At 55.4% G+C, this 13,504-nt stretch overlaps 2 protein-coding genes across 2 annotated transcripts; one reads left to right on the top strand and one right to left on the bottom strand.

Moving 5' to 3' along the window:
• Window positions 1–2,303, bottom strand: ADPRM (ADP-ribose/CDP-alcohol diphosphatase, manganese dependent). The gene is made up of 3 exons (XM_068151645.1): window positions 1,537–2,303; window positions 912–1,028; window positions 1–660 (listed from the first exon to the last, which is right to left on the bottom strand). The coding sequence occupies exons 1-3, from the start codon at window positions 2,090–2,092 to the stop codon at window positions 374–376; spliced, it is 960 nt and encodes a 319-aa protein (XP_068007746.1). The 5' UTR covers window positions 2,093–2,303; the 3' UTR covers window positions 1–373.
• On the top strand, window positions 2,130–13,198 carry SCO1 (synthesis of cytochrome C oxidase 1). Its single transcript, XM_068151644.1, has 6 exons — window positions 2,130–2,301; window positions 2,396–2,486; window positions 4,081–4,278; window positions 5,998–6,090; window positions 6,907–7,022; window positions 12,360–13,198. Exons 1-6 carry the CDS (start codon window positions 2,146–2,148, stop codon window positions 12,486–12,488), a joined length of 783 nt encoding a protein of 260 aa, XP_068007745.1. The 5' UTR covers window positions 2,130–2,145; the 3' UTR covers window positions 12,489–13,198.
• The last annotated feature ends 306 nt before the right edge of the window (window positions 13,199–13,504 follow it).

The raw sequence follows: 13,504 nt of genomic DNA, 5'->3' as shown, positions 1-13,504 counted from the left end.
TACAGTGCTGCATGCTTTAATTCTGACTGACATGAACAAGTGGCTTTTTGGGGGATAATGTTCATAATATGGTTTGCATTCCTCCACAGTCAGTGACAAAGCTGGGCAGGATTGGGTGTTCCAAGTCAACACTCTGCATTCATTTCCTTCAGACACTCTCACTGGCCCCTCTCTGTTCTCCAGGAAGAAGCTAGGTCTGTTTTCTGACAGAAACAAATTCCTGAAGTTCTGTACCCAAAGAAGAACTGTTTGTGTTTATGCTACAAGGGTTAACCATGCACTTCCTCCTTACAAGCTCTCCTACCAACTGAATTCCCTGCTTCTCAGTCGGAGTCCTTCCCAAAGGAGAGCCGTCTGGATTTGCTTACTGCTCTCAGAAGTGCATAACCCTGTCTGAAACTCTGCCCCTCCCCTTTAGTATCATCTTATCTTTGTAGACATAAATAGTTCCAAAGGCATTGCTCTCTGGGGGAGTTTCAATCACCCCTTCCAAAGTCAGATGGTGAATCCCATGAGAGTCCAGACAATAGCCCCCGAGGTGCAAGTGCCCTGCGAGGAAGCAGACCACGCACTGGTGGGAGTGCATGACCGAGAGGGCATCTTGGTAATCCCAGGCTAGGGACACTCCATCTGAAGCATCTGGATGAATGGGCAGATGACCTGCAGTCCAGAGGGAAAGAAGCAGGAGAGTTACTCTAAGTGTAACCAAGCTCTGCCTTCACGGCTGCAAAGTTCAGATACCTAAGTGCACGCAGCAAGGTCACCCAGTATCAGAGAGCTGCTATTCTGCTTCACAGCTTGCACCTGTACCTTAGGGGAGCTACAAAGCTGCTAGGTGTTTTCCTCAGCTAGCACGGGCTGGCTACACAACTTTTTGGGCATACAGACACAGATGTCCCCTTTCCACATACCTGTAACTATAACTTTTTCTTGGTTTTCATCAGAGAGCTTGAGGACTTCATTGAACCAGTCCAGCTGGGCTTGGCCAAATCCTCCATTAAACTCTACAAACTGAGGTTCCTGGAGCCCTGCAATGAAGAAGAAGGTTGGGCACAGGTGGTGTGGCTCCCCAGCTTGCTTGCCTTGCACAAGCCTGCTTACAACAATAGCTGGCTTACTCTTAGAGCCTTTGTCCTGTGTGTGCATCTTCTGGACCAGGACTCTGAGTCTCTTTGGGCAAACCACAAAACGGTGGTTTTGGGGAGGCCGGTCACACTGCACACACAGCAGGGTAGAGGCTGTGCACTGCTCGATGCTCCGCAGCAGCAGCTGCCTTCTCTCCCGGCACCGCAGGGCGCGCAGCACAGCACGAACCCACCCCAAAGCGCCCGGGCAGCGCGGCAGGGATGGGCAAGCATCTCCTGTGCCACCCAGAGAGCGACCGGCAGCAGGGAGCGGAGCAGGAAGCCGGCAGGAACGGGCCACATGCTTCGGCCCCCTGACAACCCGATGCTACCACCAGAGGTTCCTGGCTGCTCTGAGAAGCAGAGGTTCGGCCGCCCGCGGTCCCGGCCGGAGGCTGGAGCCGGGTGGTACCTGCGGGGCTGTTGAGGTTGTCGTTGGGGTTCTTCTCCCGCAGCAGCCGCAGGGACTGCCTGTAGCGGGGGCTGTCCGGCTCCCTGCCCAGGGTGCTGAGCTCGTAGGCGTCCAGCAGCACGACGCGGAACGGCAGGGCCGGGCTGAAGTGATAGGCGTGGCAGGCCCCGGCGGGCGGACCGGCCGCGGCCCCGGCGGGCCGGCTGCTGAGCCCGCTTGCCGCCAGGCGGGCCCGGCTGAAGTTATACAGCTCGTGGTTGCCCCAGGCGTGGTGCACCGGCACCGGCAGCCGCCGCAGCACCGCCAGCACCCGCGCCAAGGCGCCCTCGGACTCGCCGCGGCGGGCGTTGAGGCCATCGATGCTGTCGCCGAGCTGTAGCACGAAGTTGAGCGGCGGCCGCTCGGCGACCCAGGCTTCCACGGCGTTCCGTAGCAGGGTGAGGCTCTGCCGGTAGTACCGCCGCTGGCACCCGCTGAAGTCGTAACCGTCCTCCGCGTCCGCGTACTGGACGTCCGCGACGACACCGAAGGAGAAGAGCGGCGGCGCCGCCTCCATGGCGCCGGCTGCCGGCCGGGGGCGGAAGGGGCGGGGCGCGGGCGGGCGGCAAGATGGCGGCGTGCGCGCTGCGCTGCGGGCGCGCGGCGATGCTGTGGCGGCTGCCGGGCGCGGGGCCGGGCGGCCGCGGGGTGCTAGCCGCCTGCGGCAGCCGCTCCGTGTCCCGCCTGCCGCCCAGCAGCGGCCAGCGTGCGGGCGCGCAGAGGAGGGTGAGTGGGCGAAGGAGAGGGGGAGGCGGCCCGGGCCGCAGCAGGGTCGGCGCCGTCCCCTCTGCTCAGTCGCTAAACAGCTTTTCTTCAGTAGCTGGTGTCGTGGCGGTCGCTGGCGGCCACCTTCGTGGTGTGCGGGGGGCTGCTGGTCCTCATGAAGAAGATGAAGCGGCAGAAGGAGGAGGGTGAGTGCCGCGGGAGGGAGCCGGAGCTGGCGGGCGAGGCCCCGGGGCGCCCTGTGCTGCGGCCGCGGGATGCTCTCCCCGGCGGACGATGCAGTTTCCGCCTGCAGGGCAGGCGCTGGCTGTACTCAGCTGTGCCTCGCACCAGCGCCTCGCCGCACCGCCTTGCCGCTCGGCGCCTGGGTGTGTTTCGGTGCCGCGGAAAATGGCAAAGAACTCCAACCCCCCTTGCAGCTTAAGCTTTCCAAATCCTTTAGCGTCCTTCCTCTTGCTTTCGGAACGGCGTTGGTTGCGCAGGCTGCTGCCCGGCGGCGCAGAGGCAGCGCAGGCAGGGGGCCCTGGGGGCTGCTTTCATTTCCCTGCGTAACTGCTGACCCAAGGAAACAGAAGGGCTCAGCGGCCGAGGCTGCTCAGGAGGTGGTCTGCGATGCCCGCTGTCAGACACAGCACCGGGCACGGGGGAGCTCTCCCCTCCAAAGCCCTGTGTCTGAACGCAAGCTTTGCGGTTGCTATTCAGTCAGGCTGTTCATGTACAGTCAGCTCCTCCCATCCCTGCCTGCCAGTGGGCTTGGGAGGGACTTCCTCTCAGCTGCATTCTTCCTCTCCACATATGCTCTTCGGGTTGTTTTTTTTTCCTGTTCTTCCACTCGCACCTGCAGGAGCATGGGCTGTCCCTGGCCTGTTTCCTGTTACCTATACATGGTCTTAGGAAAGCATTCCACAGATCCACCTGCATCTAAACAGCACAGTGCAGTGGGACAGCTTTCTTCCTGTGTGGTAACCAGGCCTCCAGCTTCTAAATACAAAGTCCGAGGCTGATACCTTCCCTTCTTTCAGTTCACAAGTTAGAAGCACACTGTGATCTGTGGTCATTTTGCCCCTCAAACTCTCTGCTTTCCATACATTCATTTAGTGCCTGTTATTCTGACTTCCATGCATTGGTTTAGTTCCTGTTGTTCTGCCTTCTGTCCATTGATTTCCACTAGGTAAGTGTGGGACCCTCCTGGGGCCTCTCACATGGCTGGAAGGTGCAGTTTCCCTTCTATCCAAAATTCCTGGACAGACATTTCCCTCTCCCTTTGCCCACTGCTGAGGTACTTGGAATTTCCAGACTTCCTGCTCCACCTACTACACATTCACCATTTGTATGTACCCCTCCCCCCTGCATCATGCGTCCCATGGTCATTTAAATTAGCTCCTTCCCTTCTCTGGGTGGAGAAGTTACTGTCCAGTAGCCTGTCAAGCCTGTGCTCTGTCCTAAAAGTTCAGAACTTGAGGCTGTGTGCAGTTTCTGCTGTCTTTGGAGGACACTGTGCTGATTTGTGCTAAGACCCCTGGTGAGGCATAGCAGAGGCTCTTTATTTGCATGTAACAGAAATAAGGCTGAGTTGCTGGGGTTCCTTCCTTTGTTATCTGAAGCTGATCTAGCAGCATCCTCATTTGTGAAGCCACCTTCCACCTCACTCCTGTCCTTTGGAAGCCCTGACCTCCTTGCACTTCTGCAGGATGGGTGTGGGTGGATCTGGGCCACCCTGCTTGCCCTGGAGGCCGCAGGGATTGTGGTGTGGGTGTGTTTGAGCCTCTCCTGGTTTTGTAGCGCTGGAGAAGGAACGAAACAGAGGCATCGGGAAACCACTGCTGGGAGGACCCTTCTCGCTGGTCAGCCACGAGGGGCAGCCCAGGAGCAGCGAGGACTACATCGGCCAGTGGGTGCTGATCTACTTTGGCTTCACACACTGCCCTGACATCTGCCCTGATGAGCTGGAGAAAATGATTCGAGTGGTCGATGAAATTGGTATGGGAATTCTTTTGGTGTAGTGCTCCTGTTTATGGGAGATCCAACTTAGCCAGATTTATTGTGGCAAAATACTGCAGATCACAGAGTCACAGAACATGAGGGGCTGGAAGGGACCCCCAAAGCTCATCCAGTCCAACCCCCCTGCCAAAGCAGGATCACCTAGGGCAGCTCACACAGGAATGCAGCCAGGTGGGTTTGGAACATCTCTGCAGAAGGAGACTCCAGAACCTCCCTGGGCAGCCTGCTCCAGGGCTCTGTCACCCTCACAGTGGAAAAGCTCTTTGTATGTTGCCATGGCACCTCCTCTGCTCCAGCTTGCCCCCAGTGCCCCTTGTGCTGTCACTGGGCATCCCTGAGCAGAGCTTGGCTCTGTCCTCCCAACACTGCCCTGCACATCGTTATCAACATCAGTGAGGTCACCCCTCAGGCTCCTCTGCTCCAAGCCCCAGCTCCCTCAGCCTGTCCTCACAGGGAGGTGTTCCACTGTCTGCAGCAGCTTTGTGGCTCTGTGCTGGACTCTCTCAAGCAGTTCCCTGAGGTTCCTCTTGAAGAGAGGGGCCCAGAACTGAATACAATATTCCAGCTGTGCCCTCACCAAGGCAGAGGGAGGAGAGCCTCTCTCGACCTATTAACCACTCCCTTTCTACTACACCCCAGGATGCCATTGGCCTTCTTGGCCAGCAGGGCACATTGCTGGCTCCTGGGCATCCTTCTCTCCACCAGGATCCCCAGGTCCTTCCCTGCTCTCCCAACAGGTTAATCCCTAACCTGTGCATGGGGTGGTTCTTTCCCAGAATGATGATAACTGATGATCTCTTCTACAAAATGCTGTTGCCTGCTCTCCAGTAGTTGCATCAATTAAGTGATGGATGTATCAGTCTGCCTGTCCCTTTGAGCTGGTAACTGGAGCATGACAGCACTGATCTTACCTTGGCAGGGATTTCACTTAGAAAGGTTGGAGCAGATGGTCCTTGGGGTCCCTTCCAACCTGGCATTCTGTAATTCTGTGACTTCTTGGTAACAAAAGGTGATGTGGCAGGTTACAGGGAATGGTGCTATTGCCTTGTATTTTGGGGGTGGGCTGGATCAGGGGTGGGATGTATCAGGGGCTTTTTCCCCTCTGTTTTATTCATTCTGAGAACAAATTCCTGAGAGAGTTTCTTCTGAGTGTGACTGTAAATTGGTGACTAGGGGGAGACTGTCTGGAGGTGGTTTTCTCAGCCTGCCAGCCCTGAAGAGTTACTGAGCAGGGGTGGCTGTAACCAAATCAGCTTGGGCAGACTAAAGTGAAGAACATACAGTGAAGGCTATGGCTGGAACGTGAGGGAAAGAGCCTGAAATGTGTCTTCAGCTATCCTCATGGTCCACCATCAGACATGGTTTTGCTGCAGCAACCATTGTGCTTTGATCTATACATCCCACTGTGGCACTTCCTGCTGCAGAGCCAGTTTGTCATCTCCAAAGCAGGGCAGGGTGTCCAGCTGGGAGGCTGGAGGTGCAGCTTGCACCTGGCCCAAGCACAGAGCCTTGGGTTTCACATGGAGCCTTGGCCTCATTCACAAGTCACAGAAACTAAGCTGCCTGGGGAGAGCCTTTTGTTGTCATGTAGGGTGGCTGTGGGTGGATGCCACAGGAGGTGAGCTGTGAGCTTGTCTGAAGGGAGGGCAGAAAGGATTTTTAGATTTCTGGGAATCACAGTAATTGTTGATGTTGCAGATGGAATTCCATCTTTGCCCAGTCTGACTCCACTCTTCATCACCATTGATCCTGAGAGGGACAATGAAGAAGCCATTGCCAGATACGTTAAAGGTACTGCTGCTTTCTCCACAGTCTCACAGGATCACCAAGGTTGGAAGAGACCTCGAGGATCATCGAGTCCAACCTATCAACACAGACCTCATGACCAGACCATGGCACCAAGTGCCACATCCAATCCCCTCTTGAACACCTCCAGGGATAGGGACTCCACCACCTCCCTGGGCAGCACATCCCAATGACGAATGACTCGCTCGGTGAAGAACTTCCTCCTGACCTCGAGTCTAAACCTCCCCTGGCACAGCTTGAGACTGTGTCCTCTTGTTCTGGTGCTGGTTGCCTGGGAGAAGAGACCAACCCCTTCCTGGCTACAACCACCTTTCAAGTAGTTGTAGAGGGCAATGAGGTCACCCCTGAGCCTCCTCTTCTCCAGGCTAAGCAATCCCAGCTCCCTCAGCCTCTCCTCACAGGGCTGTGCTCAAGGCCTCTCCCCAGCCTTGTTGCCCTTCTCTGGACACCTTCCAGCATCTCAATGTCCTTCCTAAACTGAGGGGCCCAGAATTGGACACAGGACTCAAGGTGTGGCCTAACCAATGCAGAGTACAAGGTCACAATGACTTCCTTGCTCCTGCTGGCCACACTGTTCCTGATGGAGGCCAGGATGCCCTTGGCCTTCTTGGCCACCTGGGCACACTGCTGGCTCATGTTCAGATGGCTGTCAATCAGCACCCCCAGGTCCCTCTCTGTTTGGGAGCTCTCAGCTACTCTGACCCCATGGCTTAAAGCATGGAACACAGAGCTCTGGAATTTCAGCAGGCTCCTGATGCCATTCTTGTCACCACAATGCCTATATCTCTTCTTCCTCTCCAGAGTTTTCTCCCAAGCTGGTGGGATTGACTGGTACCAAGGCACAGATTGACCAAGTGGCCAAAGCTTACCGTGTCTATTACAGCGAGGGACCCAAAGATGAAGATGATGATTACATAGTAAGTGAAAGTAGGGCCTTGGCCTGCTGAAAGACTTTGGTTAAGAGCAGTGAAGGCAGCTGTTGCAGTCTGTGCTGGAGCTGAGGGAGCCCTGCTGCACCCACGTGTTCAGCTGTGTTTTAGAGGTCTTGGTCATAATCGAGGTCCCCCCCTAACAATCTCACTGAGATGTGTTCCAAACATCTGCACCCCCAGGCCTGCAGACAGAGCTGCATGGCAGCTGGCAAGTCTGGCAGCCCTTTCTTCCTGTCATAACATATTTCTGTCTGCCAGTTTCCTTGCATGCTCCAAAGTGACAATAGAACTGGTCTCTGGTGAGAGCCCACCTGGAGTACTGCAGCCAGTTCTGGAGCCCCTGTTACAAGAAGGATCTGGAGGTGCTGGAGGGTGTCCAGAGAAGGGCCATGAGGATGAGCAGAGGACTGGAACTGCTCTGCTGTGGAGACAGGCTAAGACAGTTGGGGTTGTTCAGTCTGGAGAGGAGAAAGCTCCAAGGAGCCCTTCTTGTGGCCTTCCAGGATCTGAAGTGGGATATGAGAAAGCTGGGGAGGGACTTTTGAGGGTGTCAGGGAGGGATAGGACTGGGGGGGTGGAGCAAAACTAGAAGTGGGGAGATTCAGATTGGCTGTGAGGAAGAAGTTGTTCCCCATGAGGGTGGTGAGAGACTGGCACAGGTTGCACAAGGGGGTGATGGAAGCCTCACCCCTGGAGGTGTTGAAGGCCAGGCCCCCTGGCACCAAGCTGTGGGTTATTCCTAGCAGGATACTTGGGTGATGCAAAGTCTGCCTACAGGTATTGTGTGGATCTTCCTCTTGTGCCAAATGACCTGGGAGAGAGAATGTTAATGCTAAATGCAGTGGGAATATAATGCAGGGAGTAGCAGTGTGAAGGCTGGGGGGACTGAGGGTTGAGTGAGGCTAAGCTTAGAGGTCAGTCTTGCTCTCTGGAAGTGAAAAGGGCTTAGAGCTACTGCCAAGGCCTTCCTGCCTTGCCACATCCTAGCAGACTGGAAGTGTAAAGTAAGTCCCAGTGACACAGAGGCCAGGCATGGGACCAGGCTGCCCAGGGAGGTGGTGGAATCCCTGTCCCTGGAGGTGTTCAAGAAATATGTGGCCACGGCAGCTGGGGCCATGGTTTAGTGGCCATGGTGGTGTTGGGTTGATGGTTGGACTCTGATCTTAGAGGGCTTTCCCAACCCAAACATCTCTCTGATGCTGTCTTAAGCCAGGGGAGGATACACATTCTGTGATCTTCATTTATTCATTACGAGAATCAGAGAAAACTCAAACTGGCTTCAGAAGTCAAGGTGATGGCTCCATGCAGAGGGCACATGAGAAGTGGGATCCCCTGGTACAGATGCAAGTGGCAGAAGGTCATGGGAGTCCACAGGGACAACTGTTGTTAGTCTTTGGCAAAACCAATCTGTTGAGGACTGTGAAATGCACAGGAATCTTGCCTGGCTCAGGAAGCCTGTGGGCTGCCAGGGCTTGGATGTTGGGAGGTAATAGAGGAAGGCAGCATGTCTTTGGGCTTGTGCTAAAGCAGCCATTGTGTGGCAGTGAGGTCAGGTGCTGGAGCAGATTGGGTCATCTCCATCCAGCATTGTCTGTTCTTGATCTGGCTTTCCTTTTTAACCCACTGAACTGCAGCAAATCAGCTACCCCTGTGGACAGAAAGATTGGTGGGACAAAAGGTGGTGCATAGAAAGAAGCTGCATGGGAAGCTGGAATCCCACTGCTGATGTGCACTGCTGTGCAGTACTGAAAGAGGGAGACCAAGAACCTGGTACTGCTTAAAGTGGTGATTCAGTAGCTACAGAGTCTGTGTTTGAAGGGAGGAGTGAAGCTTGCTGCAGAAACTCAGCACCAATGTAGGTCAGACTGGCAGCAGTCTGAAATCAGTCTTGGGGTGCTGCTTAAAATCAGGTTTATAAAGGGAGCAAGGAGAGGTCAGTGAGAGCCTAGCTGGAATCTGTGTCAAGGGCAGTCCCTCAGGGGTTGGTCCTAGGATCAGAACTGTTCAATGTCTTCATCAGTAACCTGGCTCAGGGCACAGAGGGCACTGCCAGCAAGTTTGCTGATGCCACCAGCTGGGGAGGAAGGGTGACACCCACTCAGGCTGTGAGACCTGGACAGGCTGGAGAGCTGGGTGGGGAGAAATGGAATGAAATCCAACAAGGACAAGGGCAGAGTCTTGCATCTGAGAAAGAACAGCCTCATGGAATAGGATAGTTTCATAGTTTCATAGTTTCATTCAGGGTTGGAAGGGACCACAAGGATCATCTAGTTCCAACCCCCCTGCCACGGGCAGGGACACCTCACACTAGATCAGGCTGGACAGAGCCTCAGCCAGCCTGGGCTTAAACACCCCCAGGGACGGGGCCTCGACCACCTCCCTGGACAACACATTCCAGGGTTTCACCACTCTCATGGTGAAGAACCTCCTCCTCACATCCAGCCTGAATCTCCCCACCTCCAGCTTCATTCCATTCCCCCTAGTCCTATCACTACCTGATATCCTGAGAAGTCCTTCCCCAGCCTTCCTGTAGGCCCCCTTCAGATACTGGAAGGCGACAATTAGGTCACCTCGGAGCCTTCTCTTCTGCAGACTGTACAGCCCCAACTCCTTCAGTCTGTCCTCATAGGTTGGGACTGACCTGTTGGAGAGCAGAGGAGAGGGACCTGGGGATCCTGGTGGACCCATGAGCCAGCAATGTGCCCTGCTGGCCAAGAAGGCCAATGGTATTCTGGGGTAGATTGGAAGAGCTGTGGTTAGTAGGTTGAGAGAAGTTCTTCTCCCCTTCTGCCTTGGTGAGGCCACATCTGGAATCTTGTGTCCAGTTCTGGACTCCTCAGTTCAAGAAGGACCTCAGGGAACTGCTTGAGTCCAGCACAGAGCCATGAGGTGCTGCAGGCAGTGGAACATCTCCCTGTGAGGCCAGGCTGAGGGAGCTGGGCCTTGGAGGTTGCAGTAGAGGAGCCTGAGGGCTGCCCTCATTGCTGGGGATGAAGATGTGCAGGGCTGGAGCCAGGCTCTGCTCAGGGATGTGCAAGGACAGGAGAAGGGGCACTGGGGACAAGCTGGAGCAGAGGAGCTGCCATGGCAACAGAGGGAGAAATTTTCACTGAGAGGGTGGCAAAACACTGAGATGAGCTGCTCAGAGAACTTGTGGAGCCTCCTGTGGAGACATTCACACCTTCCTTGGATGTGTTCCTGGGTGACCTGCCCTGGGTGATCCTGCTGTGGCTGGGGGGTTGGTCTGGATGAGCTTTTGATTCTGTGATTAAACCCTGGCCCCAGGAGCCATGGCCGCAGCTTGCTGGAACACCTCCAGGCCTGGGGACTCCACCACCTCCCTGGGCAGCCTCTGCCACTCCCTGACCACTCTGGCACCAAAGAAATTTTTCCTCCTCTCCAACCTCAGCCTCCCCTGGCACAATTTCAGGCCAGTTCCTCTCCTTCTATCACCTGAGACTGGGGAGCAGAGCCCAACCCCCACCTCACTGCAACCTCCTTTCAGGGAGTTGTAGAGAGCAATGAGGTCTCCCCTCAGCCTCCACTTCTTCAGGCTGAGCACCCCCAGGTTCCTCATCTGCTCCTCCCCAGCCCTGTTTTCCAGACCCTTCCCCAGCTTGGTTGCCCTTCTCTGGGCCTGCTCCAGCTCTCAATGTCCTTCTTGGAGTGAGAGTCCCAAAAGTGAATTCAGGATTTGAGCTGTGGCCTCCCCAGTGCCCAGCCCACGGGCACCATCCCTGCTCTGCCCCTGCTGCCCACTCCATTGCTGCTCCAGGCCAGGCTGCTGCTGCCCTTCTTGCCCACCTGGGCACTGCTGGCTGTGGCAGCTCAGGCTGGGCGCCTCCTGTTCCTGCCACATCAGTTACACCTCCTGTGTCCCGAGGGTCCAGCCCAGGAGGTGGCCACAGGAAGCTGTGTATGTCATACCCATAATATCCTGTGCCAAATAAATCCATCTGCAAAGTCTCTCTTCCTCTTCTTTCCCCCTCTGCTCCTGTGGGAGATGCTCCCTATCAGGTAACACTGGGGGAGCATGTCAAGGCCTCTCAGGCCTGGGCAGGCCTAATGGCAGGAGGAGAAGGGGGGAGGCAGTCTCACATTTGTTGCAAACATTGTTCCTCACAACTTGATTTTGTGATCTGGAAAGGTTGAAGCTTGAAGAATGAAACCTTGCTTCACTGACGATTGGAGAGACTCTCTTTCAGGGACAGACATGCCACAGGGCTTAATGCATCCTGCAGCTTGCAGTGCTGGAGGTGTTCTGTGATCCCTTAGCCCCAAGCTCAGTTGTGTTCTCGGTGCAGAGTGCTCTCCAGTGGCTCTGGGGTGATGCAGTCCTGAGCAGTCACTGATTCCTGGCTTCCACTTGCACTGTGCTGTGTCTCTGCTCATAGAGCTGTTGTGGGCTGCAGCTGGTGCTCAGGTGGCACCTTAGGTAGCTTTTCTGTGGAGTTAGTTTTTATCTGAATCAAGTTGTTGAAGCTGGGAGGCTCAGAGGAGGTTGCTCTGAAGGCTTCTAAGGTCATTCCGTGCAGACAGCAGAGGGAGCCCCCTGCCAGCGCAGCTGCCTCCCTCTGGCCAGCTCCTGTGTCCCAGTGATGGGCTTGGTTCCAGTCTTAGCACTGACACTGAATGTGGTTCAGGGCAGCACCACTCTTTGGGCTGGATGTACATCATGTTAGCAGCAGGAGTTTGTTGAGGGGCTCATGGAGCATGGTGAGAAGTAGAGGGGAACGGGGAGAAGTGAGGGGGCAAGGCTGTTATTCCCTGCCTTGCCTGTGCTGCAGGAAGGGTGCCCACAGCTCAGGGAAGACTTGTCTGCATCAGAAGTTCCTTCTGGCATTCTGAACATGCTCCTGTTTGGTTATTGCCTTGGGGGAACCAGGAGGAAGTTGCCAGGGTGCTGCTGAGGTTCTCCTTACCTTGTTTTAGCTTCACAGGGAGAAGTCTGTCAGACAGCTGAAGCGAAGCAGGGGACACTGTGACTGCTGACTGTGAGGGGTGGAGGATGCTTCAGGGACTTGAGAGGCAGTCCCATGCTAGAGATTTGGGGGGGCAGGCACAAGTTACTCTTGGACAGATTCCAATTGGACACAAGAGGGAGATGTTTCAGAGGGAGAACATTTGCCCATGGGAACGGTCTGCCCAGGGCAGTGCTGGAGTCCCCAGCATTGAACACTTGAAGATTCACCTGGACAGGGCCGGGGCCAGCTTGCCTAGACTGTGCTTTTGCCAGGAAAGGTTGGACCAGCTGGTTCTCAGGCCCCTTCCAGCCTGGGGTGCTGTGACCTGCGTTGCCAAGCAGGATGTGCTCTCTTGCAGGTGGATCACACAATCATCATGTACCTGCTCGGGCCGGACGGGGCCTTCGTGGACTATTACGGCCAGAACAAGAGAAGCACAGAGATTGCTGCTTCCATTGCTGCACACATGAGGAAATACAGATCCTAAAACACAGGGCCCTCAAAGCTTGGTGTGAGGATCACCTGTGGGTTTGGCTGTGACTGGGCACTGGAGCTGCAGCAGAAGCACACAGGTCTCACAACCTGTCACCTCGTGCCTCCTGTCTTCCCGACCGGACTGCTGCGAAGCAATCCCTGCAGAGCCTTCCCCAGGGATATTCCCTGCAGCAGGACCTGTGCTACAGAATGAAACTTTTGGACTTCTCTGAAACATTATTGGGAGCAAAAGCTAGAAACTACTTGATGTGGCTGGTAAAATTGCTGGGTGTCTCCTGGCAGGAGGGTGGTGGAGGATGGGGCCCGCAGGAGGGTGACTTCTTGCAGGAAAGCCACGTGGGGCAGCGTCCTCTCACAGCACTTCTGCCCTTTCTGCATTGCTTTGCCACCTGAGAGGAGCAGTTGCAGGACCCTAAGCAGGAGAGTACTTATGAGCCTGAAGGGTGCTTCTTTATCAAGGTGCATCAAGAGCCATCAGCAGGTTCCAGGTGAGAGCAGCCCTGCTTTCCCCAGGAGGATGCGGTTCAACTGTGAGGAAATGAGGAAGGGGTTGCAGTAAGATTCTTCTTTTGGTCTAAATGATTCTGTGCATGGATGCCCTGTGCCATGGGCAGTGGGGAGGGGGGTGTCCATGCAGGGGGCTGTCAATCAGAACCATTTCATGCAGTGCAGCATTTGGAAATAAAGATTGCTCTGGAGAAACTGTTGGTTTTGTGTCCCTGGGTTAGGTTTGGCTGGAAGGTCATCAGAACCTCTTGCACTGCTAGAGAGCCATGTTCTGGCTCTGCTCTAACTGTGGGGGTCTGTGTATAGCAGTGCCAGCTACAAGCTGAATGCCACAAGGATGAGCAGAGGGCTGGAGCACCTCTCCTGTGAAGACAGATGGAGAGAGTTGGGGCTGTTCAGGCTGGAGAAAAGAGTCTGAGGAGACCTAATTGTGGCCTTCCAATATCTGAAGGGGGCTACAAGAAAGCTGGGGAGGGACTTTGTAGGGGGGGATGGAGCAAA

The sequence above is a fragment of the Melanerpes formicivorus genome, unplaced genomic scaffold (assembly GCF_026170545.1).
Source record: "Melanerpes formicivorus ecotype bairdi unplaced genomic scaffold, bMelFor1.0.p_v2 SCAF_21, whole genome shotgun sequence".
NCBI lineage: Eukaryota > Metazoa > Chordata > Aves > Piciformes > Picidae > Melanerpes > Melanerpes formicivorus.
The sequence above is the reverse complement of the archived record's forward strand: the minus strand, read 5'-3'. Positions and strand labels throughout refer to the sequence as shown.